Source organism: Motacilla alba, chromosome 22, assembly GCF_015832195.1.
Source record: "Motacilla alba alba isolate MOTALB_02 chromosome 22, Motacilla_alba_V1.0_pri, whole genome shotgun sequence".
Classification (NCBI taxonomy): Eukaryota; Metazoa; Chordata; class Aves; order Passeriformes; family Motacillidae; genus Motacilla; species Motacilla alba.
Window position 1 is genome coordinate 1,972,097 of NC_052037.1, and position 25,452 is coordinate 1,997,548.

A 25,452-nucleotide genomic window follows, 5' to 3' on the forward strand; every position below is an offset into this window, starting at 1 on the left:
GGGAAGGCAGCGTGCCAGCTGCAGGGCTGGTGCTGCTTCTCTGGAAAGTCACAACCAATTTACCTGCTCTTGTGCTAAGTGTTTACTTGTGTTCTGCATGGGGAAGGAGACAGGAAGTCTCCGAGGAGAACATGCCATAAGCAAAATTGGTTTATGGAGGAGTTATCTTCTGATAACAAGAGGTAACTGAGTGAGTTTCCCAGGAAAGGGTGCTGCCTTCCTTGGATGGGAGAAGCACAGGATGTCCTTGTGGTGGTATCATGCTGGAAACAAACCTCCTTGGATCAGATACTGGCTGCTGTACTTCTTGAGAGTAGGAACAATCCTGACAGTGATTTACAAGCACAAGGAAAAGATTTGGAAAGGCTTAAGTGAGGCACTGCAAGGTAATTCTCATTTGTGGCTTTTTGTCGTGATGGAAACTTTTTCCTTTTGTAGGAGGTCCAGGAATTGCCACTAAATGAAATGAAGGTTATTGTTAGCTGCCCTCAGTGTGATGCAGCAGAGTGAAACAGAGGGGAGCTGCTGCAGCTCCTCTAATGCGAGGAGCTCTCACTACCCAGAGTGTCTGAGCCCTGGCACAGCCTGTGGATGTGTCCTTCCACCCCTTTTGGGGCTGCTGGGAACTCAGATAGGGAGGTGTAGCAATGCAGAGCATGTGTGGCCAAGTCAGGAATTGATCTCTGGCCTTCCAGATTGGTGCTTTAATTGCAGTCTGTGTTTCCTCTCAAGTGCTGCCTCGCTGGCATTTCAGTGAACCTCTTGGCACACGTGTGGTTTGGGTGTAAATTCACACTTGCTCCGTGGCAGAGCCCCTGCTGACACCAGGACCCTGGGCCATGTGTTGCGGGATTGGATTAAAGACACTTTTGGAACAAGATGCTCATAGCATCTGGTTTGCTTCATGATTTTGCAGAAAGAAATTACGTACCAGTGACGGGTGATCTCATAGATTAAAAATAAAAAAAGCCGTCAGCAGCCGAGTTCCCTGAGCAGGGATTTGCGTGTGCGTCCCCTCACAGCTGAGCTGGAAGCTGGCTGGGCTGTGATGAGGGCAGGTAGAGCTGATCTCCATTCCCTGTTAGTCACACACCAGTTTCCCTTCCCATAGGCCTGTGCTAGGGGGCCCCAAAATGTGCCTGTGTGAACTCACAAAGCAATCTGACAAGCTGTTCTCCAGGGTGTGAGAGCAAAATGCAAGCTCTTCTGAGGCTCTCTAATTGCACAGCTGTTGTTCAGATATCATCTTAGCTTGTCTCTCCTTCTGCAAGCAGAATGATGCTTGCAGGGCTGATGTGTGCCTTTGCTGCACAAATGGCAGCAGTGAAATAAACTCGGGCTTGTCTCAAAGATGTGCAGAATGCTCCACGAGGACATGATGTGCCTGGTTCCTGTGCGTGTCACTGAACGTCAGTGTCTCTTCAAGGCACCAGAGCAAGCAGGAGGAGCCCTTGGTTTGGTGTGTTATACACGTTTTTGTGGCTTCACTGCTGTCCCGGGTTGTGCAGGGGTGTTATTCAGATGTTCATGAGAGTGATGCAAAATGCGGATTTTCAAAGCGGTTTGAAATTCTTAAAAGGAACACAAGAAATCAGTGCTGATGTGAGAAGCACAGAAATGGAGACCTTCTGCCTTCTGTGCCTCCTCTGCATGACCTACCTGCTAATTCAGTGTTGCTTCAGTTACCTTTTGTGACCCTCTGAAGGATTAATGGCTCCTGCCTTGGGAAGTGCTTCAGCCATAAAGACCTGAGTGGCACTGAGCTGCTGCTCGTGAGGAGGGAGCTGGATCGATGGGAAATCCTCCCTTATGGCTGCAGCGTGGCCACAGGAAGGTCATTTGTGGCTGCTGCTGGCCCAGGGCTCTGCTCTAATGACTCTCTTGGTGACCTTTGGCAAGAAGTGTGTAACGCCAGGGGTATGCAGGTGGCATGAGCAATACCCTGAGATTGTTGAAGAAAACACTCTCAGGAGTTGGAAGGATGTGTGACAGCCCCTGTGTGTGTGCAAGGACTCAAGTGCTGCCACACTTGCCTTTTCACCCAGCTGATGAGATCCTGCTGGTTTTTGTGTTTGTGGCTTTCGTTGGCTGTGTTTGTAAGGAAATGAAGAATTGCATCACAGGGCCCTGATGTGTGGGGTGGCAGGGGCTGGAGGAGGGACAGTGTGGGAGAGAGGGCAGCACAGGCAGGTCACACTGTCCTGTGATCACTGGGCACGCATTTCTGGGAAGAACCAATCTGCTGAATGTCAGAGCCTTTCTTTCAGCCTTTACCTGTTGCTTCTGAGTCAGTAGGTGCTGTCAGTACTTGGGTATGTGAGCATGAGTTTACCCTTCTGTTTCTGTGCTGCATTAGAGTTGCAGTTTGAGCTGCTGAGCTGTTCTGCAGAACACAAAGGCTCTGAGCGTGAGGTGTGACACAACCTGTGCTTCTGTGCCCGTGCCCTCTCTGCAGACAGACAGACAGACAGATGGTGGCAGGGAGGCTTATCAAATTATTTCAAATGAGAAGCTGGAGCCCATGAAGATGAAGCCGTTTGATAAGGGCCGTGTAGGAGAGCAGGGACAGTCTTGTATTAAATGCAAATATAACTCCTTGCCTGGTGTTTTAATCACAGGGTCATTAATATTCATGTCACCATAGTACCCAGGAACTTTTATCGTGGACCAGAGCCCTGTGTCACATCATGCAAATCCAGAACAAAGCCTGTCCCTGCTCCCTGGGGATTCCTGGCCCTTCCCTTGGTGCCAGAGCACACTCGTGTGCTGCTGCCTCAGGAGGTCCAGAGAGGGGCTGAGGTGCAAGCAGCTGTGATGGTGCAGCTCATCATGGTGCACACACAGCATCTTCTGGAGACCTGCTGCTGTTCAGAGACCACAGAAACACACACACTCAGCCTTGCTCACCCAGCTTTCAGCAGCACATGTGACAGCATTCAATGTATTGGACTTTTAAAAAAATTTAAATGATGCTAGTTTTGAAGTGGGACAGGTGGTTGTTTTCTGTCTTTAACTTTTGTTTTAAACTTAACATAAGAAGGCCTTTCACTGTGCCTTTGAAAGTTTTTCTGCAACTGGTGCGTTTAGTGATGTATTTATTATTTAAGTTGGGATATAAGTAAATAAAGCAATTATTTAAGTGCATTTGAACTGATGAGTTCCATCCCCAATGGTTACAGGCTTGGTGAGTAACAGTCACAAGACTGCAGGTTCTGGACCCCTGCAACTTTTCCTGTTCCTAGACACCTGCCAAATGAACAGACAAATAGTTCATACCTCTGCCTCTTCACCTGTGCACATGTGGAGAACTCAAAACCCTGTTTCATGTAGAGCTGATATTTATTTTTCCCCTTTAAATGCTGGATGATGGATCCTTTGTGCTGCTGGCTGTACCTGGGGGTTTAAATTCCCTGAGACCTGCCTGGTGGGATAGTGGATACCTCTCTCCATATGCTTGGCACGTACTCAGGAGTTGAAAAGTTCATTGCTGTCTTCAGGGGTGGATTAGCATCTGCCCTGCAGAGGATGGGACATGTCCTTATTTGTGTTTTCCTGTTACTCAGGGAGGTGGCACTCCAGTGGCCCAGGGCTGCCTGTAACCTGTCCTTACACAGGTGCCATGACCTGTAGGTATCTGGCATTCCTGGGAAGCTGAACCATGCATTCCTGGCTTTAAGGAGAGGAAGCTGGTTGGAGAGAAGCCTCCTTGCCCTGCTGTGGAGCTCTGGCAGGGTCCTGCTGGCTGTGAGCTCGGGCTCTTCTGGAGCACGTGGAGCTCTGTTTGTGCTTCTGCTGCCGTGCTCGGGAGCGTGTCCGGGTGCTGCCCTAGGAATCAGCATTCCCAGATGCTGGAGCCAGCATTCCTGAATGCCTGACTTGTCTGTTGCTGCGAGCTGTCCTAGGATCCTTGTGGAATCGCTTCCCAGATGGAGCGTGCTGCTTCCATGACACTTCTCCATGGCCTGCTCTGGCCCTTGCAAGCCAGCCCAGTTAGTCCCAGCCCTGGCCTTCATCCTGCTTCCTCCCTCCTCTTCACCTCCAACTACAGCCTGCTCTCTGCTTGACCAGTTTTGCATTTTTCTCTGCTCTCCTGCCGGGGTGATTCACGGCTTCCTTGCCTTTCCAGGGGAGCTCTTCAGCTGCCTGCAGTTGCTGCAGCTTCTTGCTGCCTTTGCAGTTCGGCCGTGTTCACTCAGCCCGTCGTGCTCCGCAGCATGTTGATGCCAGTGCTAATTTCACTTGGAGATGAACAAGGGCTCAGATGCTATTAGCAGCTGCTGGGAATAATAGCAGCTGAAATGTGCTTTTTAAAGGGCTGACTGATAACTAAACAAATGATTCTTTTAAATTTTTTTTAAGCCGTGAGTTATTCATGACCCATTAATTTTTATTTTTTTTCGGGCTTACAGTGAAAGTTCAGGGACTAAAATTGTTACAACAGAGAGGGACTGGGTCTGCCTTGCCAAGTGATCTATTTGGAGGCAGCGTGTCTTGCTGCACAGTAATAAAACACTGTTCTATCAGCTTTGGTTCTGCGAGTCTGCCTGTCAGGGAGTAATGGAGTGGATGCACAGGGCTGTGCAGCAGAGCACATGCCCAGCCAATCTCCCCACGTGAACACCTCAACGTGCTTCCTGCTGTGACAGCCAGCACGGTGCCATGGCCTCCGGTGAGCTGCTGTTTGTTATGAAATTGCTGTCCCAAATACTGCAAGAGCTGGGAGACTTTAATGCCCCTCGCTTGGTGTGGCTGGGCTGCTCTCGGAGTGCCGAGCTCCTGCTGCCCTTGGCCTGGAGCTTCTGACAAGAGTGTGGGTTTAATGCACAGCCTGGATCTTGCCCAGTGATTATTTTAGGCTTCTAAAATGCTGTTGCATGGCAGAGATTAATTTCCTTCCCCTCCTTTCTCTGCTGTGTTGTGATTTACAGCATCCTGTTTGTCCTTCTCCTTGGACCTGGCTGGGAGTGCAGGAGGATTGTGTGGGGAGTGAGGCCTCTGCTAGAGGTCTGTAATGAGTTGGGGTCCTGAAACACACGGAGAAATGAAGCTGAGTGGTTTTACATCAGCTCTATCAAAACAAACCCCCTGAGAAGTGACAAGAGGCAGTTAGGCTTTTCCCATGTTGTCCGTGCAGTGAAAATGCCTGTAACTATATGATTATTTTGTGTCTGTTTGCTGTTGTGAGCATCACAGCTGATAGACTGGATGCTCGCTCCCAAACCTGCCCCAGTCCCTACACAACCAGTCTTGCTCTCCTGAAATCGGGAGAGGAGAGGCTGTGCTGGTGCTGTGGGAGGTTCCTGGCTGCGTTGTTTTGCACAGTTCAGGCACTCCTGGCTGGGGCTGCCACACCAACATTAACCGTGGTGACGTCCTGCCTATTTAAAAGGAGAGGGTGGAGCTTGTGAATCTAAATCTGTCCTGTCGTGGCCTAGATATTGCAGCAGTGACATTAAGCAAGGGCCCTATAATGATGTTGGTAATTTTGGATAATCACATTAGGATTCTCAGCTATGGTAAATCTGTGTGGGGCTGACTATGGCCCTGCTTTCCCCTGGCTGAGAGTCTGACCCACAGACTCTGTGTAAGCTTAAGCCTTTGTTTTACCTGGGGTGAAGTCCTTTGCTCAGGTGTGCTGGATGTTCTGTTCAGCTTTTCCTGGTGGTATTTAAAGCCTAAAACCTAAGCAGTGCTGGAGCTGGAAGAGCTGGGAGTGAGAAGGGTTTGTGATCAGCAGGGCTTTGCCCAGGCTGTTCTGCTCTCTTGGGAGCAGACCTTTGCCCTGATGATGGGTGCTGGCTGATGGACTCTGGAGGTGTCTTTGGAGCTGCTTGTTTAGTTTTTTTCCCTTTTTCTTCCCTCCTCCCACCGAGTCCCCGTTGCATTTTGTGTGGGCGGGTGCCGGGCTTTCCGTGCCTGGAGAGCTCACGCAGCCTGAGGGATTCTGCTGGCCAGCCTGAGGCTCCTCTGCCTGCTGCTTCCATGGGGAAGCTGTTGCTTCTGTGCAGATGGACTTTGTGCAGCTCACATTCTTCCCAGCTCCCATGTGAGCTGTGGGGAGAATTCCTGGCTGCTTGAAATGGTAATTATTGGAAGGACAGTGCCTGACTTTGGGAGCTGTGGGGCTGACATGTATTTCTCTTCATGCACTATGAAGCAGTGAGTTGTTACCTGCCCTGCTCAGAGCTGCTGCTGTGGTGAAGATGGGCTGGGTGGGCACAGAATCCACCTCAGTTTCCCAGCTCTGCTTTGCTGTGGTGAAGATGGGCTGGGTGGGCACAGAATCCACCTCAGTTTCCCAGCTCTGCTTAGCTGTGGTGAAGATGGGCTGGGTGGGCACAGAATCCACCTCAGTTTCCCAGCTCTGCTTTGCCGTGGCAGCAGGATGAAGCCTGGGGAGCCCCAGCATTTGCTAGGAGGAAACAAGCTGAGCATGTGCTCTGCAGGGAGGGAAGGGGAGCTGGTGATTTGCCCAGCAAAGCTTGAATATTCTTCAAGAGTTTGTCCTGTGCCAGGAGGATTCTGCCATTGGCTGGCTTGACGCACAACCTGTATCTGTGTCCCTTGTGTTTCTTCCACTAAAGTATTGCTAGAAATGCAAAATAGCTGCGTGTTCTGTATGTTCACTTCAGCTCTGAGCTGTCCTGACTTCTTACAGTTGTAACTGTTACAATCTTCTTTAGAGTATGTTCACTATTAAATTCCTGATCTTGTTGCAAAAATACTTTCTTAGCTAATTTTCCATCTGGGGAGATGCAGGATTCAGCTGATTCTCCTGATACTGTGTGCGTTTCAGGTTTCCTGTCATGAAAAAGTAGACGTCCTCTCTGCTTTATCTAGGTGCTATCTCCTTTCCCTGCAGTTCTGGAGCTCTGATTGCCTCCTACAGCCAATTAAAATGGTCAGAACAGGGCTGAAATTTGAGTTACTGTGACCATTGCTCCTTACACAGGCGAAGCTCTTTCAGCTGGAGTTAGTGGTGTGCCCTTTCTTTTTTGCCCTCAAGATAAAACTTAAATGTTCAGACTATTTAATTGGCGGTTGATGTTTCAAGATCTGATTTGATAAGTTTCCCAGAGCAGTTCTATCTCCACTCCAGGATGAAACCTTTTAAAGTGCTGTTTAGGGGCAGTGGAAACAGCCCAAAGGAGCAGATGAAGCCAGAGCTGAAAGCCCAGTGAACCACCCAGATTTTTGTTTGGTTTTGGTGTGTTTAACTCCCTGTTCAGGTGAGTATGGGGAGGTCAGGCACTGAGAGCTCCTTGAAATCCTGCTCTGGGAGATGCTGGGACAGGCCTCCAGACTGAAGCAGTCCCTTCGACTTGGCACTGTTATGCTTAGATAAGTCAAGGGACTTATTACAACAAAAACCACCTAAGTAAAGCTTGTTATTTCCTTTGAGGTAGAAAATCTGGGCTGAGAGAGGCCCTGTTTAATTCAGTGTTATTATCTGCTCTGCTCAGCTGGGGAGGCTGTTGGCAGGACGTGAGGGTTTGTTTTGTTCTCGTTCAGAGCTGGACTCTGGTTTATAACACGCGTGTACACAAGCACATGCACTGTTTACAGACTTTGGGCTGTAGTAAGACCAGGAGATCCACATCCAGGCCCTCCTGGAGCAGAGCCTGCTGCTGCTGTTTGTGTGTGTGCTGTGTCCTGAGTGTCACCTCTGTCCCCACTGCCACCTTCAGACACTTGGGCAGGTGCCCCTTACCCCTGTGTGAGCCTGTGGCTGACACGGCCTGTCAGTGCTTTGTGCTTCAGCATGCTGACTGTTGGCACGGTTACCCCAGGTGCAGAAAATCCTGGGTTTTGGGGAGCAAACACTGGTTTTGTCCATGTACTCCTGAGAGGTGATGCAAGCCTCTGCCTTGGGACAGACTGTGTGTTTTCTGTGCCTGCAGCTTGAGGGTGAATAATCTTCACTTCCATGGCTATAAAATGGCATGTAAATACCCTGCTGTAAGCAGAGGATTATGGAATTGGGTGGGAGAGTGAGTCACAGGCACTAATTAAATCCCAAACCCCAAGTGTCGTGTCTCTCCAACGTGTAGTACTAAAACAACAAAATGCTGACACACAGGAGAACATTAGTACAACACCACTGCTTTGAGTCCTTCTGGTGCTGGATCCTCTGGAAAAGGCTGGAGAGCATCCTTCCAGGGGCTGGGCAGGAAAGGTAGGTTACAGCTGCACCGGCGTGGAGGGGAAGAACTTGGGGCTGAAATCCAGAGGAGATTTTGGTGAGATGTCCTGGTGGTGACAGGGTGACAACAATTGCTGCAGAGCGTGTGGGGAGTGTGAGGAGAGTGGTGAAAGAACAGCTTAGAAGAGGTGCTGGGAGGGACTGTGGGCAGTGTCAGTCCTGCCAGAGGGAGGCTGGCTCAGGTGAAATGCTTTGTGCTACCTGCCAATGCTGGGAAACCTCTGAAGTGTTTCTTCCTGTTGGCAGCACGTTCTGCCACAGCCGAGGTGTCAGGAGAGGGTGAACCTTCAGTCCCTCTTGGGATGACTTGCTGCTGTCTCTTAGCAGGAGGTGCTGGGGTTTGAGGGCTCAGCTCTGGGACCCCCTGAAGGTGCAGGCTTTGCTTTCTGGAGCCAGGCTGCAGAGCTCCTGAGTGAGAGGAGGTCTTGAGGAGGGGATCTGAGGGAGCAGGGCCTGTACCTCACCCTGCTGCTCTCAGTGGTGTTGGCAAACTGACCCAAACGTTCTCTGGTCAAGTTGGAAGGTTTTTGCCCTTTCCTGTTAATCACAGATTTTCCCACCCCAGTAACATCCTTTTTGACACCATGGCTTGAGGAGCAGAGAAATTACCTTCAATTGCTTGTGTTTCTGACTGTCCCCATCCAAAGGAAGTGGGAGCAGAGATAATGTTCCAGGTTGAACTCAGTAAATCATGGATTGTACCAGTGTTGTCTTCTCTTCCTTCGGTGTTTTCATGATCTTGGATATTACAGCCCTAATGCAAAGTCTGCCTCATTACTGTGCCTTCTGAATTACGCCTCAAATGACTTTCAAAACAAAATGAGGCAGTTGTATTTTTCTGTAAAGATGTTAACGCTGACACACTGTGACTTTAAAGGTGTTGCAGATGCTTCAGAAAGCAGAAAAAGCAATGTGCAGTGATCCTGTTCATCCCAACCCCTCGCTGTGTATCACAGGAGAACACTTGACAGTGCTGCCTCTGGTTTGTGGGCACATTTAGTGATAACAAGGAATGATGCTGGAACAGAAAGCTTAATTGGAGTGAAATGTCCTGTCCTGGAAACAAAGAGCTCAGAAGTGGCATGAAAAGGGGGAAGATGGGATTTGAAATGGTGTGTTTTCAGCAGGTATGTGCAGCAACGCCCTCCTGCTGGGCCATGGGAGAGTGGAATAAAGGCAGCAGAAAGAATACATTGCTGCAGATTAATAGCCACAAAAATAGCACTGTAATCCTAATGCAAATCATGGGGAGCTATTATTGAAATAAAAAGCCCATATTAAAATACGCCAGCAAATATTTACTTGTGTGGAGGGTCAGAGCAGAGCGTGGCACGAGGCAGGATCAGCAGGAGTGTTTCCCTTGGCTCTCCTCCCCATCCCTGCTGGGTTTGTGGGACAGTGTGGTGCTTTCTGTAGGAGCTGGACTCCTGGTGGGGTCCCAGTGGCACTTCCAGCAGTCGCAGGAAGGGTTTTTTGTGGTCTCTGCAGCTCCGCAGCCCCAGCTGCTCAGAGGATCCCAGGGCACCTGGCTCTCTAGAAAAGATGCCCACAAACATTGGTGCTTTAGGATCCCATCACAGAATAGTTTGGGTTGAAAGGAGTGGCTGCTGTATGTACACAACTTGGGGCAAAACTTTTCTTTTTATTTTTTGTGTTTGAATGACTGTGTGTTGCTCCAGTTAGAGGAGCCAGAGGTGCAGGATGGCTTCCTGAGGACAGCAGCAGAGAGCAAATGGTTCTGGTGCTGCCAGGTGATGATGGCCAGTGATGGGTGATGTGCAGTGTCTGTGTGGCAGCTGCTTGTGGCTGGGACTGGGGGAAAACCACCTTACTGTGCTTTAGTAAAGCTTTGGGAATGGGGAGCTGGAAATACCCCGTGCAAGGGAGTCACTGTGGTTTTCCTGTAGCTGGATCACAACATCCTGACTGGGGGGAAAAAACAAAACCTGAGTGAGCCTGCCCTTGTACTTAGGAAGGTAAGAGCTAAGGAAGTTCTTCTGGCTGGTGAGATAAGGCAAAATATGACATAATTCTTGATGGATAAGGATCAGCGAGTATTGGAATTGTGCAAATGGAGTGGCTTTGTGCCTGCTTCAGCAGAGCACTTAAAACTGAGTGCCTGCTGCTACAGCTGGAGCTTAAAATGCCTCGCTGGCTGTCCCTGGAGGCCGGATGTTCCCGGGGCAGTTCTGGGGACATCTGAGCAGCACTTGGCTTCCCTCAGCTGCAGTGCTGAAGCACAGTGGGCAGTGTGCATGCAGAGCACGAGGGGCATCCGCTGGTGCAAATTGCATGCAGCAGCAGTGCTGTGCTTGGCTGGCATTGCTGGCTGCAGGAGCACCCCGGTCTGCAGTCCAGCATGGATCCCTGGAGCTCAGCACTGCTGTCTCCTCACCTTGCAGGAGCTGGCAGGGATCACGTGCAGCTGCTCTCCCCTAGTTTAGAAGTGCTTGCCTGGCTGCGAGGAGTTGTGCATCCTGCTGGAATTACAGAAGGGCTGAAAACATAACTACCAGAGCTGGCAGCTGGCCAGTGCCCCGACACAAACCTGCATGGAAAATTGCTTTGGCATCTCTATTGACTGGAGATAATTGGAACTTCCCAGTATTTTTTCAGCTTATCCTAAAACCTTTTAGCAAGAACAACAGTCAGGCAGCAGTGTGTAGCATGATAACCATGCTTGCATGCAGTTCAGGCAGGCCTAAAGTGCCAAAGAGACACAAAAAAAGTTTCCCCAGAGAAGCCCCTGTAGCTGGTGGTGGCTCTGAGCTGATGGTGGTCCCAGTGCTGGCTGTGTGCTGCCTGCTCAACAATATGAATATGTCTCAAGGGTGAGCACAGAAATAACTCCTCACATTTTGGAATGGGAATGGTATTTTAGCTTTTGCTGGCTGGTGTGGGAAGAGAGTTGAATTTCCTTCAGAACCTTAAGGCAGAGGCACGTGTGCAGGGGAAGACTGTCTTCTGAGGTGATTCTCAGGCTTAGCTCTTGCTCTTGTCCCTTCTGGCACTTGCAAGTCTCTGGATTTATTTCTTGTGTTGCAGCTGAAGCCTGCACCGGTCTGGTGCCTTTGCTTTCCACCCGTGCCCTGGAAAAGAGGCTTTACCAGCAGAGATATGGGGATGTTCCTGGTGCCTGGAATGCTTCACCTCTAAGCTGTGCCCGAGTGTGACCCACACTGCCCGGGCACGTGTAGCACAGGCTCCTGAGCTGACCTTGCCTGCTGGGAGCTGCTCAGATCCAGGGATGATCATCTTTATCTCGGAGCTGGCAGTGCCTGGTGTTGTCTTGCTGTTCTCTGAGCAGAGAAGTAAATGGTCCTGTAATGTGCATCTGGCAGGGCTTCCTCATAATTGCTTGTAAATTTGTCTTTGATCTGTTTCCTTTCAACTTCACCCGGATTTAGCCAAGTTGGGGGTTGGACTGGAATAATGAGGGAGAAATCAGTTGTGGTCTGGAGCTCTGGAGGCTGAGAGCCCTTGAGGCTGAGGAGGTGCTGGTGGTGCTGTAGATGTGCAGTGGGCGAGGAGGAGGGGTTAGCAGCTGTCAGCAGTTAAGAGACAAGGTAAGTGTGTGATTTTCAGCGTGATGCTGAGTGTGAAAAACAGAGTTCAGATGGGTGCCACGTCTGGGCAAAGCCTGGCTGTGGAGTGGGCAGTGAGCAGGCAGGGCTGCAGCCCACAGGAGACACCCACCAGCCTCTGGGTGAAGGGACTCTGAAATCCTTGAGAAGGTCCTGGATGAGCAGTGCTGGGTGAAGGGACTCTGAAATCCATCCCAAAGTCCTGGATGAGCAGTGCTGGGTGAAGGGACTCTGAAAAAGGATTCCAAACCTGATGTCTCCAATGAATCTGAAAAATACAGGCTGTTAGCAAAGTAGGGTTTGGGAAAATTATGTTGGTTGTGGTCCCTTATTTCTTCCTGGCTCCATTGTGGGTTATAAGAAGGGGAAGACAAATCAGTGCAGTGCAGTGTTACTCTTTTCCACAGCCACCCTTTGGGCTGAAGATTCACAGTGGGATGTGCAGATCTGTTCTCCAAAAACGAGACAAATGTGGCTGGGGAGAACAATAAGGCTACTGCTGTGGGTTCAGAAGCTCTTAAAAATGACTTGTAATTTGAGATCCTCAACTGGAAGCAGCTTCAGGGAGAGTCAGGGTTATTTTTGGGTCTGAATCGAGCGCTGTGCACGGAGGCCCCTCCAGAGCTGCGAGGGGGCTCGAGCAGCTGGGGCGTGCTGCATCCCAGGGCCGTGTCCCAGTTTGCTCACTTTCAGTGTCCATTTTGCAGCCTGGCTGTAGTTTTCAAGACCTTTAATTGAAGTCCTGATGATGCTTATTTTTTTTTGTGGGGAAAAAGGGAGGAGGAATGGGTTTTGTTTTGTGTGTTTCTTCTTTCTGTCCCATCCTTCTGCTGCATCTCTGGGGCTGCTTCTAGAAGTCAGTGGGGCTTCCTTGGAAAGCCTGCTCTGCTTCTGTGGCAGACTGTGCTGTGTAGAACTGAGGGTTTGCCTGCCAGGAGAGATTCCTGCTGAGCAGTTCCCGTGCTGGCAGGTGAGGTACCGGTGTGTGTAACTCCCGTGTCGAGGTGTGAGAGGAGCTGTAATGTCATAAAAACCACTGGAAACAACCAGAGAGAGTTGCACATTACACACAGCAGTGTTGTCTGGTTATTTGCTCTCTTTCACTCTTTCCTGGTCAGTACATTTTACCCAAGTGTGGCTTTGTTTGTCACATGGTGGGGACAGCCCGTGCAAGTGCTGAATAACCATGAGCAGAAACACATCTGTGGAGCTGTGTGCTGGGGCTCTGCTGGCTTCTGGCAGCCTGTGAGGAAAAGGGGAATTCTTTGGGATGTGGCTTGGGTTCTGTGGTGTGTAGCTGCCGCTCCCCTTGTCGTGGGACTTGCAAAGGCACACAAATCACCTGAGAGCTGGGCCTTTACGAGTCCTTGGACATAAAAGAAATGTGTGTGCAGCGTGAGGGGCTGCTGGGCTGTGGCACCCGCAGTGTCACTGTGCCTCCCTTTTCACCAGCGTGCAGCACTTGTGGCTGCTCGGATCTGTGCCACTCTGCCCATGTTCCTTCCATCTCCAGAGGTGTGAAACTCCTGATGCCTCTACCCCTCCATCCTCCTTCAGCTTCCTATTTCTGCCAGGACTGCAAATGCAAACCTGTGTCTTTGGATGGAGAGCTGACTGAGATGAAAGGCTTTCATCTGAAACAAGTCAGTTTATCCTGGGAATCCTGACTTTACTAATAGCAGTGACCACAGAATGAATTGTGGGTTTTTCCCTTGTTCTGATTCAAAAGCATTAACATCAAACCGCATGTGGGAGATGTTTCTTCTGCTCCTTGCACAAATCAGCTTTGTAATGTAACTTGGATGCTTCAAAGTTGCAGAGCCTTTTAAGTTTAGGCCTTTGGTGGTTCGGTGGGCGATCTGCAGCTCTGACTTCTGTCCAAGGCAGCATTGCTGTCCTTCAGCTTTCTTCTTCATGGTGGGAATTAATGGAGCAGGGAGGGGCTGTCTGGCAGGAGCAGGAACTGCTGTGATTGCTTGTTTTTATGGAGATGTTAAGTGTTAACAATTGAAGGGTGTTTCCTTGGATCCCTGTGAGTTCCTAGAGATGACTGTCCATGCTGAGCTGGGAGAGGGCCACGGAAGGAGCATTCCCACTGTGGAGGGTGGCAGCTGCTCAGTGCTGGCAGGGACAGGGGTGGGAGCAAAGAGGATTTTTGTTAACGAGCAGGTGGTTTTGTGTCCTCCCTAGGTGGCTTTGCCATCGTGTTCCTGGTGAGGACGAGCAATGGGGTGAAGTGTGCCCTGAAGAGGATGTACGTCAACAACGAGTACGACCTGCAGGTCTGCAAGAGGGAGATCCAGATCATGGTGAGTGCCTGCCCTGCGCTGGGCCCAGGCTGCACCTTCTGCTGGTGAGCTCTGTGCCATCAGGTCACAAACCTTGCCTTTTCCTGGCAAAAATGGCTTTTGTGTGGGAAATCCTGACCTCTGGAGGGTGTGAAGATCTAGTACTGAACTATTTCAAAAGTTCCTGTCCAGTGGACGAGGAAAACATGAAAAAAATCAGAGAATTCCAGGGAAATGAGGGGAGAACTGCGTGGCTTAGTGGGAAAAGGAGGGGCTGAAGACGTGAGCGTGGCTGGGGATGTTGGAATTCAGTCTCACAATCTTCAGTTGGGATCTCAAGACTTCAGCCTTTTAAACTCGATGAGAAAAGGCTGATGATTCTGATATCTCCGAGCTGAAATCAGTGCATGAATGGCAGACCTCCATCCTGAGATAAATCTGTATCACAGCATCTTCTAATCCTTTGGGTCGGGATGAAGGTTATCTCTGCATCACTGAGGTTGGTAGATTAAAACAGCATTTGTGGGGTAGCTGCTGCCAGGGCTTTTGAAACGTAAAGTATTTGTAATAAGCTCTGGGATGTTTCTCTAGATTATTGGACACAAGGGTTTATATGATGGGATAGCTATTTTCAATAGCTGTTTCAAACTTAGCTTCCCTAAACAAAGACAAAATGGAGATGATCCAAATAGATTTGCCTAATCTTGTTTGCAGCATGGGAAACGTGGAAGTGCCACTCTTGAAGTTGTATTCAAAGATACTGATGAGCATTTAGAGCAGCTGCCAGGTGGGAAGGAAATATAAAATCCTCATTTTGTGAATTTACCACACGAGGTGCAGGCTTGGGGTGGATGTCAGAAACTCCCACCTGTAGCAATGCTGTGTGTGATTGCTGCAGTAGCTTTAAATTGGGTTAATACCTTTAAGTGCTGCGGTTTGTGATAGTGCAGGGAAGCTTTGGGCTACGTGGGAAAAGGTGAGATTAGATCTTACATCAAAGGTTTAGCTGTGCTCACAAAGCTTGTTTACTTGGGTTTCACTTGCTGCTGCTTTCTCTTGTCTCCCTGTCTTTGGTGCCTTTGGAATGGTGGCTTGTGGAAAGTGAGGATGAGGAGGGTCCATGGTGTGGATGGGGCTGGTCCGTGCTGTGATTTTGGCTGGTCCATGGGGTGATTCTGGCTGATCCACATGTGAATTTGTCTGTCTTGCAGCGGGATCTGTCTGGCCACAAGAACATTGTGGGCTACATCGACTCCAGCATCAACTCAGTCAGCAGCGGGGACGTGTGGGAGGTGCTGATCCTCATGGACTTCTGCCGGGGTGAGTGGGGTTGGCCATGGCTGGGTTTGTCCTTCTGTGCCTCCAGGGACCTTGCCCATCTTCCTGTTGAGAAAAGAGCTGTCCCTAAGCTGCCAGGAAGCTGTTCTGAGCTGAGCAAAGCCAGGGCTAGGGCTGTGTTGACTCGGTACCATCTTTGCTGCTGCCCAGGGTCCCCTCTGCTGTGAAGGAGCACCCTTAAATACATCTTGCTGTTGTCTTTAGAATGGTCCACACTAGAAGTGGCTCCTCTTAAAGCAGCCAGAAATGTAATTTTTCTTCACTTTAATCTCATTGCAAGCTTTGTTCCACATCACCCTGGCTTAGGATTGTTCTGGAAGAAGCAAGACATGGATAATGGGAAGCCAAAAAGCATTCCTGTTACTGCTGACCTTTTTGCTTGGCTGTCTGTAGCCAGACAGGCTCTTCAGCTGTCCTGAAGCTTTGATCTGTGTGGCTGGGACGTGGTGTTTGGAACATGATGCATGTGCTGGGCTCACAGGCTTCTCGCAGAAGAGTGTTCAGCACAAATGATGTTTTGGCCAGGTGACTTCAGGAGCTGTGGCTGGTTCGGATGGGGGCAGCTGGTGGGAGTGGGTATTTTTGGGCCTGTCTGGCTTTGAACTCAAAGCATTGTTCCATTCACACACGTGTAGATGTGTGTGAACAGGCTCAGTGCAGGCTTCTGTTCTGCCACGTCCTCTTTGCTGCTTTGTTTTGCTGCAGGAGTCTTGCCTGCCTTGCCCTGGGTTGTTTGCTGGAGAGAGGAGGAACTTTTTGGGCAGTTTTGCTGAAGGAATCACCCATAATCTCTCTTTAGGCTTCACGCTAAGCATGACAGAGCTGTTGTCAGCAGAGGCCTGGCAGTGCTGGCTAATCCCTGCTCCAAGTGCAGAGCCCGCTGTGGAGGGAGGTGAAACCTGAGCTCTTCAGGCACCCCCAGCAGCACCCACATTTGGGCTGATGAGGTAAAAGCCATCTTTCTGAGGAGCTTCCTTCCATCTGGAAGGAGGTGGCTGTTCTCCCGTGGCTCTTGCCAGATGCCGTGGTGCTGCCTGCAGCCCTCCCCTGCAATGCTTGTTACACACTGATTTTCCCTTGTTACTTTCCTTTTGTGGCCGACAGTTTCCAAACCAAATCAGTGCCTTTGTGTGCAGAGCTGCATTCATTTTGGGTGTAAAATGTTCACAGCTGTAGTATTCATTAAACTGAGCTTTTCTTTCCTACCACGAAAGTTTTCCAGCACTTGTGATGTGGAATGATGCAGTACTGCTTCACCAGAGCTTCAGAAAAGAGTTCTTCTCTGGCTGTCTAGGGCATTTAGAGGAGAAAAAACCCTCAGGATTGTTTTGGAAAGGCCTTGACAGCGACAAAGCCCCAAAGCTGAGACAAATTCAGGACTGGTTCATGAAAACTTGCTTTTGTTTGTCCAGAGTTTCCCTCGTTACAGATGGATTTTTAATTCTTTGCAGTCAACAACTTCAGCCAAGCCACTTAACGTGTGGGTTTTCTGAGTGTCTCCCCTCCTCCCTCCTCTTGCTTACGTGAGGCAGACTAATCTGTGGACTGTGGGTGCCCCAAATCCAGCCTTTTATTCCTCCAGTCAGACAAAAGAAGTCCCATTTGGAAGAAAAAAAAGAAAGTTAGTCCAGAGCTCAGTGTCCCTGCTGTGGTTTGGGACCCCAGAGCTCAGTGTCCCTGCTGTGGTTTGGGACCCCAGAGCTCAGTGTCCCTGCTGTGGTTTGGGATGCTCAGAGCTGTGTCCCTGCTGTGGTTTGGGATGCTCAGAGCTGTGTCCCTGCTGTGGTTTGGGATGCTCAGAGCTGTGTCCCTGTGTGCTTTGGGACCCCAGAGCTCAGTGTCCCTGCTGTGGTTTGGGATGCTCAGAGCTGTGTCCCTGCTGTGGTTTGGGATGCTCAGAGCTGTGTCCCTGCTGTGGTTTGGGATGCTCAGAGCTGTGTCCCTGCTGTGGTTTGGGATGCTCAGAGCTGTGTCCCTGCTGTGGTTTGGGATGCTCAGAGCTGTGTCCCTGTGTGGTTTGGGACGCTCAGAGCTGTGTCCCTGTGTGGTTTGGGACCCCAGAGCTGTGTCCCTGTGTGCTTTGGGATGCTCAGAGCTGTGTCCCTGCTGTGGTTTGGGACCCCAGAGCTGTGTCCCTGAGTGGTTTGTCCCCCACACCTCACTGTCCCTGCTGCTGTGCCCTGCAGGGGGACAGGTGGTGAACCTGATGAACCAGCGCCTGCAGAGCGGCTTCACCGAGAGCGAGGTCCTGCAGATCTTCTGCGACACCTGCGAGGCCGTGGCCAGGCTGCACCAGTGCAAGACCCCCATCATCCACAGGGACCTGAAGGTGAGCTCTGCCCCCAGGGGTGCAGCAGGGAGCTGCCTCCTCCTGCCTGTCTGCCAGCTGCCCACGCCGTGCTGCTCCTGCTGGTAATGAAAGTGGGCATAAACACACCTCTCTGCTGGGAGATAAAAAAAGAAACGAGCCTCGCAGTGCTGCTTACCATATGTTTGCAATCTATAGATCTACTTAAACACAAATGTTTGTGAATAATTGTGGCTTGCACGCGTGCCAGAATGTACCTGATGAATTATTCACCGTGGCCTGAAACACTGCTTATTTAAGGTAGCTCACAAAATTGTTTCCAGATTCAAAGGAGCGCTTCAGAAGTGTCGGCCTTGGGGCAGGAATCCTTAGGAGCTTTTGAAAGTGGCCTCTGGAGCTCTGACCATGAAAGTGTGTTGTAAAACTCTGTGTGCTTAGCTGGGAACAGAGCCGGGCCAGCTTGGGGAAAACCCCACACCTGTAATCCAGCAAACAAAAAGATGTTCCCTTTGCTCTCCACGAGCTGGAATGAAATCCTCAGCTGAGAAGGAGGCCGCTGCGTGCATTTGAAATTCAGATGTGCTTTGTGGGGCAGGTTCTATTTTCAGAGCCCTCACAGCTGTTTGTTTGTGCCACTGGCCATTGTTTTACATGCCACGTGTACCAAGGAGAGCCAGGTAGAGCAGAGGAAAACATCCCCAGGCTATGGTGTGCTGTGGCACGTTTGCAGTGGCAGTGATGCCACTCTCAGTCAGTTTGGATGTAGGAGCAGCCCTGTGTCCCTTCCCAGGGGTGATCTCTTACCCTTAGTCCTGGATTTAAGGCTGTAAAGTCTGTGGGCAGCTTGCAGGAGTTTGTCTAGGTCAGGAAAGCAGGGTGAGGGCCAGGAGCCTCCCCAGCTGACATTAACCCTGCCCTTACCTTGTTGTGAATCCCTGGGGGCTAATACAGAGCAAACTCAGTGTGTTACAGGGGAGTAAATCTGGGACATCTGTGCTGGGTTAGTGAGTTATCTGTGGTGTTACTTTCTGCCTGAGTTGCAGCTGAAGTGGGCTCTTGGGGCTGCCTGGCCAGGGCAGGTTTTGCAAGGCCTGACTCAGGGGAAGCTGTGCCCAGAGTTAGTGTTGGCTCTCCTCTGCTTGGAGATATGTTTTCTGCTTGAGCAGTGTATTGTTTCTGTCGTGGTGACCTCTGGGGATCTAAGCACTAACACAGAATTAGCATTTATGTATATTTTGACTTTATTTGTGTTAAAATGTAACACTGTCAAGGGGCAGTTACAAAGCCGAGAGAGATGAAGGGCCAGAGAAGTTCAGTGCAAGTTCTGGTGTCAGGAGGGACCTGTAGATGTTTCCTTGGGGTGAATATCACCCTGCTGAAGAGGGGGCAGATGTTGGCTTTGCAGGCAGCTGGGAGGCCTGGAGGCCTTTTGTGCCTTGCAGCTCTTTGATGCTGCTCTGGAGCTGGAGGCTCCTGCCAGCAGAAGGGAGGCTGTGAATGAGGTTTCATTCAGACAAGTGCAGCTGGAGGAGTTTCAGTGGCCCCTGGCTCTGATTTTGAATGAACCCAGAGGCTTTGCCTGCAGCAGAGCAGCCTCCTGTTGGCACAGTCCCCAGCTGCTGGGAGGTGACCAGCACCTTTACCCAGCGTTTCTGTGGGCAGAGGGGACGTGGCGCTGTGAGTGAGGGGCACACAGAGATCCTGTGTCACCCTGGGTGTGCTCAGGGGTGCAGCTTTCTGAGTGTTTGACCAGAAGGCGACACCTTCACACTCCTTTTGAAGCCACTTTTCTCTGCCTGGCTGTGCTAGCAATAATTTCTTTTGCTGTGTTTACTTTTTCCTTCTGCTGCCATTTGCTGATCAAACCTGGTTGCTGGAGAGTCCCGTGCTGATGTGTAACAAACCTCTCGGGGTGTTTGAGTGAGAAATCAGACTGCTCAGGCAGATAAAGTGGGAGGACTCCTGGGGAAATGTTGGAGGAGTACTTGCAGGGAGCAGGGAATAACAGGGCCAGTGTTGATGTGCTGGGGAGAACATCTGTGTGCAGGGCTTTATTCAAAGCAGATGGATGGCACAGGGGAAGGGGCGTGTTTAACCCTTGGTTTCAAGCCAGCCTTCTCCCCCTCAGCTGCTCTAATTTGGCTGCATTTTCTGATGCTTAAAATGCTGACTCCTTCTTTTTCTTTCCTTCTTGTAAAGACCATCCTTGATGGGGAGCTGTGCTTCCAGAGGGTTTTGTTAGCAAGCGCTTATGTGGTGATTTTTTTATTTATTTTGAGCTCATGAGCAGTATGTTTTATCTCGTTGTTGTATCTGAGCGTTTGACGCTGATTGAAGATAAAGACATGAAAAATGGTGTGTTCCCTCGAGAGAACATGCTGTTAGTGCTGCTGCACAGATGAGCACTTGGAACACAGGGATGCTCTGCCAAGGCAAAGATCTGAATGCAGGATTTCACACGTTTGAGCTCGGTGTTGGAACAGGCAATTTCCTTAGGTAGAGTTTTGTTAACGCACAGTTGTGAGTATGGAGAAGGTTTCTGCTGGTTTTATTTGTTGGTGTTGCCTGATTGAAGGTACCAAATAACATTTGAAAGAAAGGGGTGCTCTCAGCAGCCTGGGGGAGCCTCTGCTGCTACAGCCCCTGTTTAGGGACTGTGGGCACCCAGCAGACTGAGAACAGGAGAATAAATGTGAGCATGAGCTGAGGTTTGTTTTGAACGAGACCCTCAGGGGCAGGCAAGATGCAGGCCAAGACCTGGGGATGTGTTTTAATTTCATAAATACGGAGATGTGTGTTATTTGTTTGCCTGTCCCATAGACTGTGAGGAGTTCCAGCCCTTTGTACAGCTGGGCCAGCTTGGATTTCCTGTCCCCTGTTCAGATGCCAGGCCAGGGCCACAGTAGCTCAGGAACCTTGAGCTCCAAAGGCACTGGGACACTGAAGTCTTACAAGAGGCAAGGAAATGTGCTTGCAGGGGGAGAAAGGAGGGGTGGCAGGATGGAAGGCAGTGTTACAGCTGTGTTCCATGATTTGATGTCTATTTTAGGAGATGTGACAGTTTTGATGCCTGTTTTCTTTGCTGTCACTTTTAGACTATGGTGTCAGATATATCTGATATGTCTTCAGGCACTTAAAACCTTGACTCATCTGAAGAAAAAAGTAAACCCTGAATATTTTTTTTTTTGTCTGAGTGATTCTGTGTCTGTCTGTGATGCTCCCAGGTTGAAAACATCCTGCTGCATGACCGTGGCCACTACGTCCTGTGTGACTTTGGGAGTGCTACCAACAAATTCCAGAACCCTCAGACAGAGGGGGTGAATGCAGTCGAGGAGGAGATCAAGAAGTGAGTGTGCTTTGCTCCCAGCTCAGCTGTATTTGTGTTGGAAGGGTCGTTTTCCCTCGTGCTGGGCAGGTTTTGCTCAGCCTGTTGCAGCAGATTGGCTGTGCTGCATGGCAGTGGCTGCTGCAGGTGAACGAGTGCCCGGGGGAAGGTGAAACAATAAATGGAGCTTGATGTAATTGCTTTGGAGCTGAGATTAATGCAGAGCAGCAGCCTCACCTCGGCGGGGCGGTGACCTGTTCTGTCCTGTGCAGGGTCAGCCTGTCTGTCCTCCGTCTGTCTTGGCTTCTCTCAGCTCCAGGCTGGGCTGGCACAGTCCCATCCTGGCTGAGCTCCCCTCCCCATGGATCTGGGCACTGACTGGGGCTGATCCTGGGGAGTGCCAGCTCCTGGAGGGGTTCAGTCCAGCTCCTCCCCCTGCCCCACGCACTGCCAGCTGTCCTGGCAGCATCTCTGGTGCCCCTTGGTGCTTTCTAAAAGGAGCTTCACCTGCAGTTCAGCGAGCCCTGGGTCAGGGGTGGAGCACACTCCAGGTCCCTGGCCTTGCTTCAGTTCTAACAGCATCACTGCTGCAGGCTGGCCGCTCCTGCTAGCACAGTTCCAGATGGGTGCAGATGCCTCTTTTTTGTTGGGATTCAGCTACACCTGCCTGCATTTCCTGGGTTTGTTTGACTGGAGTTTTCAGAGTGCCCCTCGTCCAGCGTTGCAGTCCCCGTGGAGTGCCCTACTTGTACACCTCAGCCTACAAAACCTCTGCCTTTGGCAGTGCTTTGCTGTGAGCAGGGTGAGCAGCAGGCAGCAGTGACAGACCTGCTGGCAGGAAATCTTAGCAGAGGAGCCTCATAATCTGTGGAGCAGTTTCCAGCTTTTCTGGCTGCTGTGATCTGTTAAGATGAGGCAGATTCTCACTGTGGTTTGGGGTACACGGTGACCCTCCCCTCGCCACCGTGGCTCTGGGCAGGACTCCTGGTGTGGAAATCTGCTTTTTAGGAGCCACATATCCAATTACAATCTCTGTAATACAGTTGGCCACAGCCCTGCAGTGAGGGCATCGCAGAGGACATTTGATTACTGACCTTGTCGATGCTTTGAATCCTTGAATGTTTCTGTTCTTAAAATGACTGCACATTTTGTGGTGAATTCTGTGCTTCAGAGAGGATTGTGGGTACTCTTTTGGCTTCCCAGCACACTTTGAGGGGTGTTTCACTGTTTGAGGTGTGTAGCAAGTCATGCTGTTAGAACATTTGTGCAGTAAATATCTTTTCATCTTAAGGAAAGGGATGCTATAGGGAAAGAGTGCATTTTGGGTTATTTGGGAATGTGGCATGCCTGCTGTGCCCCTTCTGAACTCCCTGCTGCGCCTTCCCTCAGGTACACGACGCTGTCCTACAGAGCCCCGGAGATGGTGAACCTGTACAGTGGCAAACTCATCACTACAAAGGCAGACATTTGGGTATGTATGGAAACCCCCGGGCATCCTTCCACTGCCAGGGCAGGGAAACTGGGCTGGCCTGGTTTTCTGGGAGCCTGGACAGTTTCTGAATGCAGAGTTCCTCTGATGGTGTGTCTGATGAGTTCCTGCTGGGCAGGGAGGCTGCTGCAGCAGACGTGTGTGCTCCTCCTGTGTGCTTTGAATTTAGAGATGGATGAAACTCCAGGGCTGAATGGGGCAAATCTGATTTTGTATCATAAGAGTTAAACCAGAGAATTCGGGGTGTTGTGGCTCGTGCCTGAGCTGGGTTGTTGCTGTGTGGAATCAAAGCTCTGGTCAGAACTGAGTAGGAACCTGAGGAAATGGTTCTGCCCCAGCAGCAGCAGTGTGCCCATCCTGGGTAACTCAGGGCTGACTTGGCAAACTGGCCAAAGGCCAAACTTCTGCACTGCTTCTGGTGATCAGGGCAATCCTGCCATGCTCTTTCTTCATGGTGGAAACTAAATCCAGCTGTGGTGGAATCCATTCCTGGCTCACCTGGTCTCCTTTGGTGGGACACAGGTGAGAAAGAGTCTGTGCTGTTTGGAGTGGCAGTTCAGCATGTGTTTAAAAGTGTTTAAAGTGCTGACTGGGTGCATGTTTTGTGTTTTTTGGAGCCCTGAGCTAGGAGGTAACATGGTAGAAGCAGAAAAAGAGAGTTTTGATCTATGTTCAGTAGTTTTGCATCTACAAGAGGGAGATTTGCTGGTGAGACATCTGCTGAAAATCCCCTCAGTGAGCAGCTCCTGGGGGAGCAGGTTGAGCCAGGGGTCTGTGGGGTCAGCCCTGCCCTGGGCAGGGTCACTGGCCTGGAGGTCACAGCTGTGCCAGTGGGAAAGGACAGGGCCCCAAAGGCAGCCAGAGGAGAAGCAGGATTTGGGCTCCTTCCTGGGGTGGTGTGGAAAGGGGAGATCCAAAGGCTCTGCTCCTCCTGGCACGGCAGGAGTTGTGCTCCAGTGACACTTGGAGCACGTCCAGAGCAGCGTGTGGTGCCGGGGCCTCAGCTTCCAGGCCTGTTCCAGTGCTTGTCCTGCTGAAAACCTCCCTTTCCCTGAAATCTTAGCGAGGTTCTTTTAAGCCAGCGTGCCATTTCATTGTGAAATCCTGTAACACAAGAGATGAGCTGATGATGAGTTTCTTAGGATTAGGAAATGTTTCCTGCTCCCCCCTCTGAGGTGGTGGGAGCGTTTCATAATTAGCCCTTTGTGCAAAAACTGTTTTCTTTTGCAATAGGTGGTGGTTCTTGGTGCCAAAAGCAGCGTGGCAGTAGAGGGAAGGGTGGCAGAGCCTGGCAGCCTGCAGAATGAGCTGTACTTCCCTGGCATTTATTTATAGCAGTTGAAAGGTTGTTTGGACTTAATCCTGGAAACAGTTTGGGTTTCTCTTTGTCAGAATGGATGTATTAATGATGGTGGTTGCCATTTATTTGTGCTGCTGCTTTGCTCTTTCCTCCCAGCGTGTGGCAGAAAGGCTTTGCCTGTTTGGTGACACGCAGGGTCGTGTGATGATGAAAGTCCCCCAGATCAGAGTCTGAGGAGGGACAGCTCTGCCCGTGTTCATCTTCCCCTGCAGCCGTGCCTGTCCCAGGTCCCTCGCAGGGTGCTGGGGCAGGCCTGGCACCACCCAGGATCCTGCCGTGCCCTGCTGGCTCAGCGTGGTGAATCCCTGCCCTGTTCTCTCTCTGCAGGCCCTGGGCTGTTTGCTGTACAAGCTGTGCTACTTCACCTTGCCCTTCGGGGAGAGCCAGGTGGCCATTTGTGATGGCAACTTCACCATCCCAGACAACTCTCGGCACTCCCAGGACATGCACTGCCTCATCCGTGAGTGTCTGCAGGGCTGTGCCCCTGCACCCTGGCCCTGCAGCTGACCAGGGGCTCCCTGTTCCAGAGGAGAGCTGGGTTCCTGCAGCTGACCAGGGGTTCCTCTCCTTCCAGAGGCTTCCCTGCACACAGAGGTGTTAAAGTGATCTTGGACTGGTTTAGGAGTGGCTGTGACAAAGAGATTTCTGTCTGGCCAGGCTGGAGTGAGCTCTGTGGAAGGGCAGGAGCACGCACAGCCTGCAGGAGCTTGCACAATCAGCCTCTTTATGCAGAAACGTATTTCTGCTGTAATAAATCTGTTTGGATAAGGAACTGAAAAGACCACAGTGACTTAGGCTAGTGATAAGAATTCATCTCCTGTGAACTGGGAAACAGAAGTGAAATGATTTATAAATACCCCGCTGACTAGAGTGAATGTGTAATTAAGTGTACAATGCACTACTCTTGGCAAAGCTGGGGCAGCTCTCTCGTTTCCAGCACAGCTTTTGATTTTTTTTCTTTCCTAGCCCCGCTCTTGACTCACCCAGAGCTGGGTGTGTTTGCAGAGCAGGCTGGTATTTTCTTTGCTGCTGTGGGCTGTCTGCAGTGCTGCCCGTGGCTGCCCTGCCTCCCTGCCCTGCTGGCACACCAGGGCTGGATCAGCCCTTTTCCTGAGGCTCACCTGGAAGTGCCCAGTCCCACCCAGTGCTGTTCCCTGGCCGGGCAGCATTTCCCCTCCCTGTCCCAGAGGCTTGGGTGGCAGCTACAGGTCCCAGCTCAGGTGGGAGATCTGTCCTGGTCCATGCTGGCTGTCCTGCCCTGTTCCCTGCTGAGCCTGCACTGCTCTGAAGGAGGCAGGGCTGTTAGCACCTGGTTGTACCAAATGTGGAGTTGGGTGGGTTGGAAGGACCTTAAAGCCCATCCAGTGCCACCCCTGCCATGGCAGGGACACCTTCCACTGTGCCAGGCTGCTCCAGTCTGGCCTTGGGCACTCCCAGGGCTCCAGGAGCAGCCAAGGCTGCTCTGGGCACCTGTGCCAGGGCCTGGCCTGGCACCCTCAGCACAGAAAAGTCCTGTGTCGTACCAAGTGTGATGTGCTGCCCTGTCTGTGTGTCCTG

General features: G+C 50.9%; 1 protein-coding gene across 1 annotated transcript in view; it reads left to right on the top strand.

Moving 5' to 3' along the window:
* Window positions 1-25,452, top strand: part of AAK1 (AP2 associated kinase 1) — a 58,003-nt gene that overhangs the window by 5,537 nt on the left and 27,014 nt on the right. Inside the window, exons 3-8 of the mRNA XM_038160225.1 lie at window positions 13,978-14,096; window positions 15,287-15,395; window positions 17,600-17,742; window positions 20,946-21,067; window positions 22,436-22,517; window positions 24,223-24,355. Coding sequence (XP_038016153.1) covers window positions 13,978-14,096; window positions 15,287-15,395; window positions 17,600-17,742; window positions 20,946-21,067; window positions 22,436-22,517; window positions 24,223-24,355 — 708 coding nt within the window. The remainder of the gene's footprint in view (window positions 1-13,977; window positions 14,097-15,286; window positions 15,396-17,599; window positions 17,743-20,945; window positions 21,068-22,435; window positions 22,518-24,222; window positions 24,356-25,452) is intronic.